General features: G+C 42.5%; 1 protein-coding gene across 1 annotated transcript in view; it reads right to left on the bottom strand.

The window, feature by feature from the left end:
• kcnh7 (potassium channel, voltage gated eag related subfamily H, member 7) overlaps positions 1-19,297 on the bottom strand; it is a 340,856-nt gene that overhangs the window by 52,731 nt on the left and 268,828 nt on the right. Inside the window, 1 exon segment of the mRNA XM_034176733.1 lies at positions 10,370-10,622. Coding sequence (XP_034032624.1) covers positions 10,370-10,622 — 253 coding nt within the window.

Genomic DNA, 19,297 nt, shown 5'->3' with positions numbered 1-19,297 from the left:
TCAGAGGTTTTGGGTACGTTGTCTGTAACCAGGGGACCAATAAATAAATAAATAAAAACAGTGACCAACACCATGTCAGCATATAAGGGCACTCATTTCAGTGCCGACCGAACCTAAGGTCTAAATCACCCAATTGTGATAAAATAAAAAATAACGACATATCCTTCCACAAAACACATAATAATAAAATAAAAAACACAACAATTTTGTGTTTGAGTATATTGAAGTTATCTTTGTAGATCGCAGCAGCAACCCAAGTTGGACATCAGTACCAAAAGAATGGGAGCTGCTAATAATGACGTAATGAATGTCCATGGATGACTTCTTGTTGCAGCCAAATAGGCTTCATTCGGATGTTGTCTTGCATAATGTACAATCAGTTCTAAAAAAAAAAAAAACTTGAGACCTTTGAGCAAGGTGACAAAAGGAAATACCTGAAGTAATAAGCTGGCCTCCTCTGTACATGTAACTGACAAATATGATGTATTAAAAAACAAAAGTGCAATTATCTTGAGTTGAAGATGTCAAACCAGAATTATTTTCCTATACTGGTGCATAAGCACTGTGTGAGGTTTCACTGAAATCCACCAACTGATTTAGAGTTACGCTTGCAAAGCCAGTATCATATATGTGTTAATTAAACACAAAAGTCCACTATCTCACCTTGAAGCCATCTGACCAGAGTATTTTCTTAATGCACATCTTCATATGGTGTGCTAGCATTGTATAAAAGTTCATTGACTGGTTAAGACAATTTGCATTTATAGACTCAACAAGCGCTAGGACACATATCCCCCCCCCCCCCCCCCAACCCCCACCCATCTCCAGTTTTGTTTGCAAAAGGACCAGCACACTTTTTGCTTCTCTCAAGGGATAAAATGGACTAATGCAGTTTCTCATTCACATAATGCCACATGACTTGCACATCTTCCAGCTGCACATAGTTGATCCTAATGGCAGCCTGCATCATGTCCTGTCAGTAATGTCCACTGCATCCTTTGTTCTTTAGTAATACTCCCTATCTGTGCCTTGCAGAAAACAGCAGAATGAAATGAAATGCCTAAATTGGCCACTGAGGCAGTAAAGAGAATTAACAAAGAAAACATTCATCCAATTTAAATGGGCTTGGCAGAGATATGGTACATGAAACAGACAGTTTTATTCAAATTAAATGTTTCTGCTGAGAGCATTTTACGTGAGCAGAAGTATGACAAATGATTTTAAATGGGGAAAAAGAGCCTTTTCAGCTTATTTTTAGTCTTTTTTTGGAGACTGGAACTGGTAAAGGCAGTGGAGGTGTCCTTGCCAATTACCTTGGCGTTTTCATCATGGAGGTCAAAGGTCAGTTCCAGGTTAGTGAGGAAGTGGTCAGCGAACTCTGGATATCCAGGACCTCCAGAATCTCATCCCTCTGAATGGTGTGGACCGGTCGCAGCTAGCTCAGCGCTCGCACATCTGCGCATGATTTGCCTGGTTTGGCAAACAAGTGGATCATCTCACCAAAGATGTCATTCTTACCTGAGGAAGAAATGGGCCACGGGGTGGAGAATGAGGAGCAGGCCCGCAAAAGTAATGAACCTATTAGTCCTGTAAGATTTAAGTCAATGTGTTCTTCATAAACAATAATCTATCGACACAGTTGTTATTTCATGCAGTTTGGAAAAGAACACAAGAAATGGACAGTATTAGAGCAGCAGAAAGTACCTTCAAAGACAAATGGCAACAGAATGTAATTTATTTATTAATTGATTTCATTTATATAGCACCAACAAACAACACAACAAAACTGCCTCAAGGCGCTTCACACAAGTAAGGTCTAACCTTACCAACCACTAGAGCAAGCACACAGGAGACAGTGGTAAGGAAGAAGTCACTCTGATGATTTGAGGAAGAAACCACAGGCAGACCAGACTCAAAAGGGTGAACCCTCTGCTTGGGTCATCCAGAATGTAGGGGACGTGTACTTATATGGACTGCGTCCTGAAATTGGACCACTCAAATCCATAAAAGGCTATTACATCATCATGATGTAGAAATACATAACATGAGCAGATGAACTCTCACGTTCATCTACAATTCCGGTCAATCTTCATCTTCAAACACTAGTCTAGACCAGGTGGGAGAGTGAGTTCCCCCTCAGAGAATAAATGAATAGCTGTGCCCCCCGCACCAACACATATACACACAATTTCAATATCTTTGTGTTTCTTTTTATTCTTTTACACATCTTAAACACATTTTAAAAGTATTTGTGCATTTTTTTAAGGAACTGTCTATGCATGTACACACATTTTACAGCCTTTGTAAACGATTTTAAAACATGTCTTTAAAGAACTTTCTATTCTTCTATTTTTATCCTTTGTCATATTTTAAACATCATTATTTTTAAACATTTAAACATTGCTGTGTGTTTTAAATGTCTTTGGCATAACTAACACATGTTAACAATAAATAATAAGGAATGGGTATTTATAAGATTTTATCAATATCGATGCCATTATCGATTCTGTTTATCCATCTGATTCCCTATTGATTCCCTTATCAATACCTCCTGTGAATTTTCTGTGTACTAAAAGTAGGCTTTACAGATTTTCTATGTCAATAACATTTTCTTGAGTCTTAAAGTAAATAAATATGAAATTGGTCACCTGGATCCTTGATCTCTGTACATAATAAAAATAAACAAAATCTGTATTTTTATCTGTAATGGCATGAATGTCACTCCACTCTGAGCTGAGCTCTTACAGCCGGCTGTGCTGCAAGTCAACATAATGTCCAGGTAGATGAAGTGCCTTATCCAAGGACACAGATGGGTAACGCAACCGGGCGTTGAACCTAGATATACATATTGGTAGCCCAATCATTTATTTGTTTTTGTCCACATGCAACCATAATTGGTGTTTCATATATGTGAGTTGGTTGCAAATATTTGTTAAAATTATAAAAATCTGGCATTGCAGTATCAAGAACTTAGCTGAAGGATTTCACTCCCAAAGAAATTCATGCAAATATGGTTGATATCTTAGGGGATGAACTTGTGGCTTTGTCAACAGTGTAATAAGGCCAATGAATTTATGAGGAGTAGATAGAGTGGTTATGATGATGCCCTGTTAATGGGCATCATCAAGTGGCCTGCAAGTGCCACCACCAAGAAAAAACTTTGTGATTATAGAGATGGACAATAGGGGACTGACTCAGCCATCCTCACTGAAAGGGTTGAGAGGATTTTGCATATAGAACTTGGAATGTCAGCAGTTTCTGCTCAATGCATGTGACATCTTAGGATCTTTGGAGTGTTATGAAGACAAGGTTCACAGGTTTCCCAAAACAGTTCTCATCTCCTCCATAAAAAAAAAAGGCTTTGGCTGTGAGGAAGGTAATATCCTCAGTTTTCTGGAAAAGGGCTATGAGGAAAAGGTTAATGTGTTTGTGGACTACATTCCAAAGGACCAAATCATAAACAACAAGGATATTTGCTTCAGTTTCATGAGTCAATAGTCTCGTTCAAACCCTGCATGATATTGAGGGATATGACCACTTATGGGGATAGCCACTCCCGTTGCACAATATATACACAGCATAACTTCACAGGGGAAAATGGTATACTGTTTTGTTTTCGGATGCAATCACCGAAGCAGTCGCGAAGTGGTTTTTCGGTTCCCAGTGGAGAAGGGAAGACGAGACGTTGGGTGACGTGTCAGTAAGCCTACACAGCTAACCAGAGTAGCTACGTTCTCTCACCTGCAAAACTGCCTTGACACGTTTGAGCTCCGGGTCATAAACAAACCACAACACGTCCAATTTCCCACCGTATCAAAACTTTTTCTTTGCATTTTCACTTTGTTTACGTGTAATTTGCCCAAATACTCAGAGAAAATGCCGTGATTTTCCCCTCGGAAATGGAAGTAGAGAAATTATGTCATATGCGTCATGTTTTACGCCTTTAGCGTCCACCCAATTAAGGCCAATTGCCCCTGAAAGCTGAGGAAGGGGTTCTTGTTTCATCAGTACCCTGCCCCAGCTCACAAGTGGGCAGTTGCCATGGCTCTTGTAACCAAGTATGGCTTCCAACTGGATCCATATATCATTTTCCCGTAACCTTCTGAAACACAGGAAAAACGTTTGGCTGGAAAGAAATATCACAGCAATGCCAGTGTCACATCTGTAATTAAGAGCATTTTTTTGGCCATTAGGATATACTTATCTCGAAAGGATTCAATTAAAGAAGTTTGTGGACCTTAGAGGGGACTAAATTGAATAACAGCTCACAGATGGTCCCATTTAGGAAGGCATTGTGGCTATACTATGAATTTTTCAACTGACTCGGGTATTGGTCTGCATCTCAGTGTTAATGTGTAAACCTGAGTGGATTTGCATGGAGTCTTCAATCGCCATCTAAAGAGTTGGATCTCATTATCTGGTAGTTTCTAAACCTTCATTCATACACCTCTGAATGGAGAACATTTTCCACAGGTCTATTGTGGTTTGGGCCAAACATTTGACCCTCTAATTTTAACTAGATTGCATGACAAAGACAGAAATGGAACTTTGTTTGAAAAATTTACCTCTAAATTATGCTGTCTCTTGAGATGGCAAAATTGAGATAGGCCCATGCTTAAGTCCATTATGAGGCTACTACAGTAATAGCAGTCTGAAACACACCAATAGCTGAAATAGCAGGAGTAATACATAAACCATGAAACTGTGTATGTATTGTGTAAATATGAAAGTGTGGAAATGGAGCACTCAGCAGTTCTTAAGTAAATGTGCTGAGTTTTCTACAACACAATAACACCCACTGCGACCCTATTGTGTCATTTGTTTATGCCAAAACATATTGGCTTGATAAAAACCAGCTATTTAAAATGGATAAAAATGTGCTTTTACATACATTTGGTGGTTGGGGGTAAGTGAGAAAGAGATGAGCCTAGAAAGAGACATTTTATGTGATTACAGGTGGATTCAGTCATAACACCCACTTCTTTTTATTCTGCCCACTCACTGTGATTTCTATCATCTCTGCTGCTATTGTCATTTCTCTGTAAATGAATACAGGTGCACTTATGATCACATATAATCCTCCATTATCTTCATCCAACCATGCCGCCTTCTCCACTTCTTTTCTGTCGTCTCCTTCATCTGACGCACGACTGGAAGGCTGCAGCAATCATGATGTTCTTTGAAGTAAATCATTTGAACATGACTGAAAGGCATATCGGATGATAACTCAGCTCTTCCACAGCAGAACACAGCCATCTTCACTTAGTGGCCAGCCCGCTTCAACCCTCATGGAGGTACGCTTCTGTAAAGATGTGCCATTCTGGTGATGGCTGTGTTGCATTATAATGGATAGCTATCATTTGGACTGTGGTACAACTATTATTGCTTCAATGCCTATCAGCTTTCATAAGCTTCATATACCCATCTAAAACAAGACCAACATGAGGACCCAGCACTGGTTGTGTATGATTCATCCAAACCAGCAGGAAGAAGATCTAAACATGTCAATAAGACCCAGAACTTTTTATAACTTTGGCAACATTAATGTAATATAAGGTTAGATCAGATCTGGTGGCACAATGGCGCCATGTGTTGGCACACCCCTCGCCCAATGGAAAAAATCCTGGGTTGTGGATGGCAACCATTTAGGCAGACAACTGGTCAATCGCCACCTCCAGAGTGTAGCCATGTATTTGAAACAACCAGGTGATACATGATTGTCCCCTTGGCTTTTTCCATTTGACAGGATCCTCAGCACCTACCGCGTGCTGGGTAATCGGGAGAGTCGGGAGTTTTCCGGTGGGCTGGTCCAACCGGGGCTGTTGTGAGGGGGTGTTAATATATGTTAGGCTACACAGCAAGACACTTGGGCTGATGTATCTTAAAGAGAAGACATTAAGTGTTATAAATGTTTTACAATCATGAAAATTCACAAGAAAATAACTTAAGACTGCTTCTTTTGCAACGCTGTTGTCTTTTCCAAAGCCTAAGGTAGGGACATACCATACACGTTAACACCCCTATGCATTCATTACAGTTAGTTCAGTCCAACCAAGCCCTGTGCGCCCAGATGGGACTTGCGCTACCCATGAGTGAAAAGATGGACAGAAAAAAGCCAGGTGGAGCTGAAAAAGCTAGATTAAGAAAAAGAAAGATTTGGAGGAAGATGCTGCCAAGTGTGCAAAGCTCATAGATATTTTTCAAGAAGACAGAGCGAAGAGGGAAATGGTAAATAGGGCTGGGCATCAATAGGCTACGTGCCTATTATGCCCGGACGTCAGCCGTATCAACATTTGTAGTACAGTACCACCTCTTCCAGCTACTTACAGACTTCACTGACTTAAGCTGGACATACACTGTACGATATTTTCAATTGTTGTACTTGGCTCCAGCTCAAACTGTGCGACAAAACCGCAGGGTTTAAAAGTTCAGAGCACACGATTCATGGTCTCACACTGTACACCAGCCTTAGGTGGTGTACTGGTGAGTTAACAATACCGTTCTTGTTTTAGCTAAGTCTGGGTTTACACTGTGCGATTTTTGGCCCTTTTTCAGCCGATTTTTGACTCGTGCGAGAATTTTTTGGATCGCGCAGAGTTTCAGTTTAATCGTGTGGCCTGCATCGTGCAGTCTACATGGAGTAACGAGCTGTTTAACATCTCATGACCACCTCCCAATCGGGAATCATATGGTCGGATAAAAGTCAAACCTGTTTGATATTTTGGTCGGCCGTCGTGGCTCGTGAGGGTTCCGCGCTGTTGAAGCAGCTCTCCAAGTGTCTATGCACTGATTACCTCACACACTGTGCATGTGAGAGCAAACAGTGATCTCATGTAAAGTCGTGTTTTTTTATTGCGTTCCCTCGCAATAACCTAATATCATATTAAAGTTCATGCCTATCAGCACGCACAGTGAGTGGAATCAGGTGGGAGGAGACTGAACATATATGCTCGCGCGCGGACACACACACACACAGCAGACAACAACGGGATTTACGACAGATGAGCAAAGCTGTAAGACTCTGTATGAAATATAGTTTATACAACAGTGTAAGTAGCAGCACCTGTTATGAATGTTTATGTTTTCTTTTTTACCGTCCTCTCGTGAATCACGTTGCTGTCTGCTGTGTGCGCACGCATATACGTTCAGTCATAAATGCCACAGCAGAACTCTTATTATCTCTGTGCGCTGGCGGTTTGTGGGCCGATTGGATATGAAACTCCTGGGCTGAAAAATGTTCCCAGCACACCCCTGCTCAGCACTATGGCATCTGCACATGGGATGTGACATAAGGCCAGAGCAAGACTGGGATTTTGAAGAGGTCTTGTGCATAACTTCAACAACCACAAGATGGAACCGGCCTTGGTCCTGAATCACAACCATTTAATCAGATAGTGTGTCCATCTGCGCCTCCCAAAAATAGTTATGCACAGAATCCTTTGAAGCCAAGTGAGACATGACGGTCCCCTTGGCCTTTTCCACTTGCTGGAGTCCTCAACACAGAGGCACTTGTATGCTGGATCATGCTGGATCATGCTTAGGCAAGCTTCCCCACATGGTCAAAATCTTGGAGGTGACATTCCTTCACAATGCAAATATTATGTCTCCCCATGTAATGATAGAATAGAAAAGAATAAAGTTTGTTGGCATTTGTGCAAGTACATTTAAGTACAAGCACATTGGAATTCTGGTGTGTTTCTCAGAGTCGCAAAGATTCTTCAAAATAACAAGGCAAAATAACAGTGCCCTCCAAAAGTACTGGAACACTTGGTATTTCCATGAATGAAAAATCTCCGCTTTCTGGCAGATTTCTGCTTTTTTGCCAGTTGTGTGGGTCATTTTTGAGATCAGTGCAAATCCGTTGAGAAACAATGAGTGGGATATATATACTGTTACAGGCTTAGCCTGTCACCTTAAGAGGTTGGCCTTGTGGGTAATGTATGTGTAAAGTTGATCTGTGTTATGGGCAATGAAGTGTTCTTAAGCTCCTCTGTTAGCAGTGTGTGTGCAGTTTGTTTTTTTTTTTAATTATGAATGTAAAAAGCTGCAATGTACATGCCTGTCTGCACTCCACACATCAGCGTTAAAGCCTGATAAAGACCGATAAAGCCAGCTACACCGAGCCACAGCTGGGTAAGAGTATTCAGCATATAAACCAGAGGTCTTTCTACCACAGTTAAGTGCCAGAGTCTGGAAGGAGGTAACAGTATGTATAATGTGTTGCGTATCAGACGTGCGACATATACGCAGTTCTGTATTATAGACTGATGTCTGCATTACTTTCGGGTTGTTACCAGACTCTAATGTTGCGAAATCTGGGCCCGTCACATGTTTGTTTTTTGTACTACGTATTAACAGTGTTGTTGCAAGTGCCTTTGCCCTGCAGGCTGTTAATGACCAGTCGTAAATAGGTCATTTCTGTTGTTTTTCGTGCCCGATAGCAATACAGAATTTTGTACCATAAAGATGTCTCATGACTTATATAAATCAACTCTACAATGAAGAATCGTTTCAGGTGGCACTGGTTTGATTGTGTTGTCCAAACCATGCTAGCGGGAAGCGAGGAGACTGCCGATTGTGTCCTCGGCGAATGTTTTTGCAAGATCGCTTTGCCTGGAAAAGTGTTGCGCATTTTCTGCCAGGATTCTGTTAGTTACGCTTCACATGGCGAGAAAGCATGGGAATGTCATGTCAATAGCAGTAAACATTGTAAAATAAAAGACCAGACGGATGAACTACACGCTGCCTGGTTCTTGCAAATCCTCAACAACATCGTATGGTGTCCATCCACTTTTCAAAGATGTGAAAACTAGACCAGAGGTGGCCAAACCAATTGTATCTGTAGACAACAGGTTGAAAAATTTAGAAGCAAGTAGATTGAAGTATATTTATGTAGTACAAGTGAAAAAAAGTGGTTGTGCATTACTTTACAGGTATGATTAGTTTCTGTTACTTTATGTTGAAAAGATGTATTTGTAAATTCTTGTGATAATGCTACTAGACGAGTGGTTTTGAATAAGGTTTTTCTCACCAAACGGGTGCTGCACTCACTGCAATTTATTGTCTGGAATAGCCCCAAATTACATCTCAGAGCTTCTAGAATTCAAATTAATTTTATTGCCAGTTTTCTTCAGACAAATCACTGAACATGTCTTGGACTTTACTTAAATTATAAAGAAATACAAATGGTATGGCACTCTATGGTAAATCTGTATGGAGTGGACAGTTCTCAAAAACTGATTGTGCAAAAAGGAGAAGAGTGAGGAAAGCCACCAAGACACCCAGACAACCCACAAAAAGTTACAGGCTTCTCTGGCTGTGATTGGAGAAATTGTGCATAGTGCATGTTTTGCATTTTGTATCACCAGTTATACAGCTTCATGATGAAGTGGTACAGAGGAGGATTTTATTAAAAAGAAGAGCTGAAAGTTCAACTCCAATTTTCCAGAAGGTTCATCTGAGATGCAAGCCTAAATCTGATGTTTTGGTGAAAGAAATCCTGAAGAAAACTGACAATAAAACTGCTTATTTACAGGTATTATACCAAAGCGTTCCATTACTTACTTACTTATCATTTTGGCTTTTAGATTGTTAATTAATTTATATGAAGTTTGAGCTTGAGTTTAAGGAACATAATTTTTGTATGTGAAATGGTATAAACAAATTAAAAGTGTGAAATACCAAATGTTCCAATACTTTTGGCGGGCACTGTATATAAAACACAATAGCGGAAGTATTTACATTGTATATGTAGATATACGTATGTACAGACCAACTCTGTGAATTGAAAAGTTAAAAAAAGAGCAGCTAGCATTGCTTTTTCTAGGAAAATTTAACAAGGGGGTGACACCAGATGCAAGGGAGTGGTGGGTATGGTGCAGTAGGGGAGCTTTTGAAAATTTGAGGTCAAAATGGGATATTCTGAGGCTTCTTAGAGGACTGGAACAACAACAACAGAACCTGGGAGCTGCCTGAAATAGGTCATGTTTACGCATTATTATTGTCATTTTGCCACGTTTTTAGTATTTTGGGAAAAAGTTGTTTATTACAAAAAGGTTTGCTATTTCCTGGCATCAGTGTTATGTATTTACAGAAGAATCAGTCACTGAGGGGAAGGCTGGTTGCTTGGAAGAATGCATAAAAAAACTGGCATTTCGGCAAGGGGGCACGGTGCCCCTATTTCCCAGTTTAGAAAAACCCCTCAGCTAGACAGCAAAGTGAAACTATTTTAAAATGTTTCAAAACTTTTGGAACTTGCAGAATGAACACATATGATTAAGCAAAGCATTTCATTAATCATATGTTTAAGAGACACATTCTAGATGCATGCAGAACATAGAAACAGCTTTAATGTATACAGCAGACCTACCCAAGATGGCCACAACTACATCATCTTTGAGGATTTCAATGGAGCCACGGGACACAAAGTAGAGCGCAGTCAGCACATCTCCACAGTGGACTAAGGTGTCCCCGGGGGGAGCATGGGTGGTCTTAAACCTCATGGCCAAGGCCCGAAGGCATCCTTTCGTGGCCCCACGGAATGCTTTGCAGTCTTGAAGGAGGCTCTTGTTGAGGTGAAGGCAGATATCTGCCTGCAGGCACTCTGGGAAACCCTTCAGGACCTGTGTGTGAAACATGGGTCAAAACAGACACAGTGAGGGTCAGACCTGATGTGGAAGTGTTTGCTGAAGCTATCAGCACTTTGACGTGCTGGAAATGTGCTTTAGTGTCGGGTGAAGCCGCAGGTCAGATTGGTTAGATTGCTGGAGAAATTTGACACAATTGCCACGTGTGTTCTTTCCTTCATCTCAAAACCTACACAGACCTCAATTCTGGCTTCTCAAAACCAAAGTTCAAAGCAAATTCTGATTGTTAGATGAGTGACAAGACAGTAAATTTTGGGACCGCATGCAAGATTAATAAGTAAATATGAATTAATTCTTGAATTCCTCAAAATCCATAACTCAAAGATACGTTCACATTGATGGCCAGTGATCTGTCTGTTGCTGTGCAAAAGCTCCGACCCTCTAACGGTCCACTTGATTGTCTTCCTCCCAAACTGCTCAAATATGCATTTGATGTGGTTGGCCCTTATTTACTGAAGATCATGAATCTATCACTGACTTCTAGCTGTGTCCCTAGTTCATTTAAGCATGCAGTTGTTCAGCCCTTGCTTAAAAATAAAAATTTGGACTCTGAAGTCCTTGCAAATTATAGGCCAATTTCAAAGTTGCCTTTTCTGTCCAAAATATTGGAAAATTTGGTTTTTAAACAAATTCAAACTTACTTGATGGCATTTTAATGGCATTTTTGAAAAAGTTGTGCCATAGCACTGAAACTGCACTTAAGAGTTTTTAATGACTTAATTTTATCTGTTGATTCTGGTCATTCTATTGTTTTAATCCTTTTAGATTTAATGGCAGCGTTTGACACAGTTGACCATAAAATTCTGTTGTCACACCTTGAAAACCATGTTGGCATTAAAGGTACTGCCTTACGTTGGTTTACATCCTATTTTCTCTAATTATTGTATGGCTTTGCCTTACAATATAAAGCACCTTGGGGCAACTGTTTGTTGTGATTTGGCACTATATAAATAAAATTGATTTGATTTGATTTGGAAAATCGGTCGTTTGCTGTGCACCTTGGCCCTTATTCATCTGATGTTGCCCCACTAAAATGCGGAGTACCACAGGGTTCCATTTTGGGCCTTTTATTGTTTTCTCTGTATATGCTGCCACTTGGGTCAGTTTTAGAAAATATGATATTTCTTTTCACTGCTTTGCAGATGATCTGCAAATTTATCTTCCAAATTTATCTTCCGCTGTACCCGGGCAGAGACAGTTTTTGTAGCGGGAGACTACTGTTCCCACAATGCTGTTCGGCGGATGTTGTATGAACTTCCGGGTACTGAATAAAGACGGCTGGGGTTCCACGAGGCAGAGGAGACTTGGGTGTCCTGTTTGTACATGGTGTCAGAGAGTGCGAACTGCCTCCACCGTATTTTTGAGTGCAGTACAGTGTAATTAACTTGCGAAAGTTTTCGTGCAGTCGCAATCCGAAAATGACCGACAGGCAGGCGAAACACGGCCACGACGGACACCCGCGCTAGCTACGAGGTGGGTGCGCTCTGTTAAGCATGGGCCTACATGTCGGTGGAGGGAGACGTGGTCGGCTCCCCGGACAGTTCGGATTCTGGACACAAAGCAGCCAGAGATCCACTCATTACGATGGCGACCACGGTACAAATAACTCCCCCAGAGACATTTGACTTTTCTCATCCGGCTGAATGGCCAAAGTGGATCAGAAGGTTTGAAAGGTTTCGTATTGCAACCGCTCTCGACAATAAGCCTGACGAATATCAGGTCAACTCACTTCTGTACGCGATGGGAGACACTGCTGACGATGTTTTGGCTGTCTTACCACTGAATGATGCAGAGAAAAAGAAATATGCAACTGTTAAAGAGGCATTTGAGAAGCATTATGTTGGAAAACAGTCATTTTCGAAAGAGCACAGTTTAATTCCAGACGGCAACAAGAGGGTGAGAGTGCAGAATCATTCATCACAGCTCTACATAAACTTGCAGAAAACTGTGGATTCGGAGTGCTCAAAGATGAACTTATACGGGACAGAGTTGTAGTTGGCAAAAGAGACAAAAGACTGTCCGAGCAGCTACAAATGGACTCAGAGTTAACCCTTGCTAAAGCCATTCAGAAAGTTAGGCAGAGCGAATCTGTAAAGAAACAACAATTAATACTTCACAGCAGCTCTGCAGAAGGGAAACACTGAACATGGATACTATAAGGTCAAGCATGAAAAGAGGGAGAACAGAGACACGGCAGAAGAAAGAACAAAGGCCACCCAAGCAAAGTGATAGGGAATGTAGCCGCTGTGGCCGCAAGAGCAAGCACTCATGGAAGGATTGCCCAGCTAGAGAAGTACAGTGCCGAAAATGTTTGAGGAAAGGACATTTTGCTGTAGTTTGTCGCAGTAGTGATGCTGCAAGGGTATGAGAAGTGACGGAAAGTCTAAAAGATACGGACAGTGAGGATTGTGTGTTCCTGGGAGAAGTGGGGACAGTGAGGTCACAGCCCTGGATGCAAAAGGTCAAGCTAAATGGGGAAAACATAGACTTTAAACTTGACACAGGGGCAGATGTTACGTCTATTCCGGAGGGACTATACAGCCCAGATAGGGATGGTAAGCTGCAGAAACCTAAAAAGACACTACTGGGGCCAGGCAGTTACCCACTCAATGTTAAAGGCTGCTTTGGGGCACAACTGGCAGTGAAAGGACACAGTGTATCACAGGAGGTCTACCTTGTGTCAGGTCTAGTTCAGCCACTGTTAAGCAGACCTGCATGTGAGGCTTTAGGCCTCGTGTATAGGATCAATATGGTCACTGAATCGGAGATAGATTTCAGGGCGGCTTACCCAGATGTGTTTAAGGTTTAGGAATGTTGAAGGAGCCATATCACATTGAGCTAGAGCAGGGAGCCATACCGGTAGCCCTATCCGCCCCGCGACGGGTACCGCTTCCCCTCAGAGATGCAGTGAGAACAGAGCTGCACAGGATGGAGGAGATGGGAGTTATCTCCAAAGTCACTGAGCCTACGGAGTGGTGTTCGGGCATTGTTGTGATCCCCAGACCAGTAAAAAAGCCTCCCAGAATATGTGTGGACCTAACACCCCTGAATGCAGCAGTAAAAAGGGAACGTCATATTCTCCCAGCAGTGGATCAAACACTAGCAATGATGAAGGATGCTAGAGTGTTCACAAAGCTCGAAGCCCGTTCTGGATTTTGGCAAATTCCTCTGACACCCGAGTCAAGGCCGCTCACAACCTTCATCACGCCTTTTGGAAGGTTTCAGTTCAACCGCCTTCCTTTTGGCATAGCGTCGGCACCGGAACATTTCCAAAGGAGAATGTCGCAGATGCTGGAAGATTTTGAAGGTGTGATTTGTCATGCCGACGATCAATCAATCAATCAATCAATTTTTTTATATAGCGCCAAATCACAACAAACAGTTGCCCCAAGGCGCTTTATATTGTAAGGCAAGGCCATACAATAATTATGTAAAACCCCAACGGTCAAAACGACCCCCTGTGAGCAAGCACTTGGCTACAGTGGGAAGGAAAAACTCCCTTTTAAGATGTGCTTGTGTATGGCAGAGACAGGCAGGTGCATGACCATAGGTTGCATTGTGTGCTCCAAAAGTTTCAGAGGGAAGGTCTCACTCTGAACGAGAAGTGTGAGTTTGCTAAAAGCGAAATTATCTTTGTGGGACACAAAGTTTCAGCAAAAGGCATTGAGGCTGATCCCAACAAGGTAAAAGCAATTCAACAGCTGCCACAGCCTCAGAATGTGGAAGATGTGTGCCATCTCTTGGGAATGGCCAACTATCTCGCTAAGTTCATGCTACAATTGGCCACAATCACCACACCGCTAAAAGACCTACAAAAGAGAGAAACGACTGGATGTGGGCGGAGCCACAGGAGACAGCGTTTCAGAGACTAAAAGCGATTCTAAGCTCGCCCGAAGTGCTCGCTCAGTACTCTAACTCAGCGGATGCAAGAGTTGCGGCTGATGTGTCGCCATATGGTATTGGAGCTGTTCTTACTCAGAAACAGTCCGACGGCTCGTGGCGACCAGTGACATATATCTCAAGAGGACTCACAGACACAGAGAGACGTTATGCGCAGATAGAAAAGGAGGCGCATGCTGAGACATGGGCATGTGAGAGACTCTCATCTTATCTCAGGGGATTGCAGTTCACCCTGATCACGGATCACAAACCCCTGGTTACTCTCCTGAGCACAAGAGGCCTGGATGACCTACCTCCACACATTCTGAGATTCCGCCTCAGACTGCTGCGTTTTTCTTTTAACATTGTTCATGTTCCGGGGAAGAACCACGTCACCGCTGATGCCCTGTCCCGGGCACCGCTGGAGGGCCTGCCCTCTCCAGGAGACCTTCAGCTGAAAAAGGAAGTGGATGTCTTTGTGGACTGTGTTGTATCCCAGCTTCCAGCCACAGACAAAAGGCTGGAGGACATTAAACTAGCACAAGGTAACAATGAACTGTGCAAAAAGGTGGTAAATCACTGTTTGTTAGGATGGCCAGAAAAGTGTAAACTAGATCCAGAGTTAAGGGATTACTGGCAATACAGAATGGACTTAAATGTGGCACAGGATCTTCACATGAAAGGAGAGAGACTGGGTGATACCACCTCCTCCGCGAGCAGAGGTTTTGGCATGTCTCCATGAAGGCCACCAGGGCATTTCAAAGTGCAGTGCTAGAGCTAAAGAGGCTGTGTGGTGGCCGGGCATCTCAACTCAAATACAACAGATGGTAGACAGGTGTGAAATATGTCAAAAGCACAGGGTACAGAATCGTGAACCCATGTTGCCAACTCCTGTTCCCGACCGCCCATGGCAGAAAGTTGGCATGGATCTTTTTGAGTGGTCACAGAAACAATATTTGTTGATTATTGACTTCTTTTCTCGGTACATTGAGATGAACTGAAGCACACAACGGCAGAGGTCACTATTAAGGCAGTGAAAGAGGCCTTTGCAAGACACGGAGTTGCAGAGACTGTGGTGTCAGATAACGGGCCACAATTTTCTTCAGACCAGTTCAGACAGTTTGCTAAGGAGTACCAGTTCACACATGTTACGAGCAGCCCTAGATACCACCAAGCTAATGGGGGGGCAGAGGGCGCTGTTCGTACCATCAAAGATCTGTGGAGAAAGGACTGTGACTTCAGCAGGGCGCTGCTTGTCTACAGATCCACCCCACTGGAACACGGGTTCTCACCGGCGCAGTTGCTCATGGGGAGACACCTGTGCAGCTCCCTTCCACAGTCCACAGCCAAGTTGATGCCCAAGTAGCCCGACCTGCAGGCTTTTCGGACGAAGGATGAGGAGGGGAGTGGTGCGCAGGCATGGCAATATAACCGGAGACATCGTGCCAGACCGCTCCCAGAATTGGAGACAGGACAGAAAGTGTGGATAACTACGGAAGGAATCACTGGAGCAGTAGTTAGACCTGCCAATGCTCCCAGATCTTATGAGGTAGAAACTGACAGGGGTTTTCTGAGGAGGAATAGGAGCCACCTCAGACCAACTGGGACAGTTACCAGATCTGGAAGAGTTGTGAGACCTCCACAAAGGTTGGATATGTAAATCTGCTAATGGTATGCATACAGGCTTATAGAAATGTTCGTTAGCTGTAAAAGAGAACGCTTCCAGAAATGCAATTGTGTTCTATGTTACAAGTAGCTGTACGGAAAAAAAAAGTATTTAAAATGTTTACAATGAAAGATGCTCCTCAGTTATGTTTTGGCGAGCCATTTTGAGTTGTTTTCTTAGAGATGTCTTTAGCTAAAAGGAGGAGGTGTAGCGGGAGACTACTGTTCCCACAATGCTGGTCGGCGGATGTTGTATGAACTTCCCGGTATTGAATAAAGACGGCTGGGGTTCCACGAGGCAGAGGAGACTCGGGTGTCCTGTTTGTACAGTTTTAAACTTTTAAATAATTGGTTGAAGGAAGTGAAGGACTGGTTGACCCATAATTGTCTTAATCTGAATGACTCTAAAACCGAGATTGTGGTATTTGGGAACTCATTTGATGCCACTGCTCTGGGCTCGCTGAGTAACCACTGCCACCCGTCTGTTAGGAATCTTGGTGTCATCTTTGACAGTTGTTTTAAATTTGAAAAGCAAATTAACTCTGTAATCAAGTCTAGCTTTTTTCAGCTTCGTCTCCTGGGTAAAGTTAAACCCTATTTGCCCTGGGCTGACTTGGAGAGAGTGACTCATGCTTTTGTCACCTGTCGTTTGGACTATTGTAACTCCCTGTATTGTGGGCTAGATCAAATGTCCATTCACCGTCTGCAATTGGTCCAAAACGCAGTGGCGCAGTTGCTTATGGGCACCAGAAAGCGGGACCACATAACTCCTGTACTGGCCTCTCTGCACTGGCTTCCAGTCAGTTACAGGATTCATTTCAAGTTGTTGTTGTTGGTTTTTAAATGTTTAAATGGATTGGCTCCCTCCTACCTCTCCGAGCTTCTGTCGGTTCATGCTCCAGGTCGAAATATGAGATCGGCCAATCAACTGACTCTGGAAGTGGCGAAATCCCGGCTGAAAACTAGGGGAGACCGTGCATTTTCAGTGGCAGCTCCGAGACTCTGGAACAGGCTTCCTTTGAATGTCCGTATGGCCCCGTCTTTAAACATCTTCAAGTCTTGGTTAAAAACTAATTTGTTTGCTCTGGCTTTCGACTCAAGCTAGCCGATTCCTGATTTGGTTATGATTATCATTTTAGCCATTTTGTTCCTGTTGTGTTTTTCATTATTACTATTATTATTTTTTGGGTGCGTGCAGCACTTTGGGCAGTTTTTCTGTATTAAATGTGCTATATAAATAAATTTGACATTGACATTGATCTTAGATCACCAATCATATGATAAACATGTCTATTAAAAATGATCCTGTTTGTCACCCCAAGATCTACCAATCCATATTATTATTCTAGATTATGTGTTTTGATATGGAGCCAGAATTAACCACCTCTGCTTGTAGACAAAGGAACATACACACAAACAAAAACAATTAACTTGGTTGAGGTGAAAAACAATAAGTAAGTAAGTAAGTAAGTAAACTTTATTTATATAGCACTTTTCACAGACCAGGGTCACAAAGTGCTTCACATGATAAAATCAATAAATACAAAATAACACATACAAACATTTAAAAGAAAATCAAGCTAAAATGCAATTTTAAAAAGGTGAGTCTTAAGTTGGTTTTTAAAAGCATCGACAGTCTATCGAGCGAAGGGAGCAGGGAAGCTCATTCCAAAGGTGCAGCGCCACGACTTTAAAAGATCTGTCCCCTTGAGTTTTAAAACAGGTACGGGGAACCATCAGCAGGTTCAGGTTGGAGGACCTCAGGCCCCTGGTGGACACATACGGTTGGATCAGTTTCTTGATGTATTCTGGAGCCTGCCCATGCAGAGTTCTAAATGTAAGCACCAGGATTTTATAATTTGTCCTAAACGAGACAGGGAGCCAATGCAGGGACGTGAGTATTGGGCTAATATGGGCTCTCCGTGCAGCGGAGTTTTGCACAACCTGCAAACGAGCCAGTTCTTTCTTATTAAGACACGTGAACAGGCTGTAACAGTAATCCAGTTGCGAAGATATAAAAGCATGTACAATCATCTCTAACTCTTCAAAAGACACCATTTTCGAAGTTTAGAGATATTCCGGATCTGGAAAAAACAATTCCTAACTAACTGTTTCGTATGATGTTCCAGAGACATCCCTTTATCCAAGATAATGCCAAGATTGCGCAGGCTGCCCTTAACTGAACTATTCAGTTCACCAAGGTGCAACCTAATAGCAGGCACGGCACTCTCCGGAACAACAATCAATGTTTCAGTCTTATCAGAGTTCAGCTGCAAGCTGTTTTCACTGAGCCATTCCTTAACTTTGGTGAGACAATTGGTTAAAGAATTGAGTTTCTGGGTCTCAGTAGTTTTAAAGGAGCAGTACAGCTGCAGGTCATCAGCATAGAGATGATAGGATACGTCACAAAACTGCTGGATCAACTTGCCGAGAGGGATGATATACAAAAGAAATAAAATAGGTCCCAGAACCGAGCCCTGCGGCACACCCCACAAAAGGTCAGCAGACTCAGACATCACATTATCAACAGACACACTAAAAGTTCTACCAACCAGGTAGGAGCTGAACCACTCTAATACAGGACCCGACATCCCCACAGGATCCTGTAGTCTCCTGATCAGGATGCCATGGTCAACTGTGTCAGATGCAGATGACAAATCCAACAAAACCAAGACAGTGCATTTGCCAGTGTCAGCGGCCATCATAATGTCACTCGACACTTTCAACAGTGCCGTTTCAGTGGAGTGAAACTCACGGTACCCAGATTGAAAAGTGTCATAAATGTTGTTAGTCTGCAAAAAGAAAGTTAGTTGGGCACAGACCAATTTTTTCAGGACTTTAGCCAGGAAGGGGGTTTTTGATATTGGCCTAAAGTGCTTCAGATCTGTAGGGTCCAGTCCAGCTTTCTTAAGCTGTGGCTCCACAACAGCATGCTTAAAAGAACTGGGGAACACACCAGTCGACAGGGACATATTAAACATTTTGGCAACACATGGCCCAATAGAATCAAATACATTCATGAAAAGTCTAAAAGGAAGAACATCTAGTGTACTAGAAGATGGTTTCATTTTGCTGATAATGGATAAAATGTCCTCCTGTGTAACAGG

The sequence above is a fragment of the Thalassophryne amazonica genome, chromosome 1 (assembly GCF_902500255.1).
Source record: "Thalassophryne amazonica chromosome 1, fThaAma1.1, whole genome shotgun sequence".
NCBI classification, from domain to species: Eukaryota; Metazoa; Chordata; class Actinopteri; order Batrachoidiformes; family Batrachoididae; genus Thalassophryne; species Thalassophryne amazonica.
This window is presented reverse-complemented; position numbering and strand designations above follow the sequence as displayed.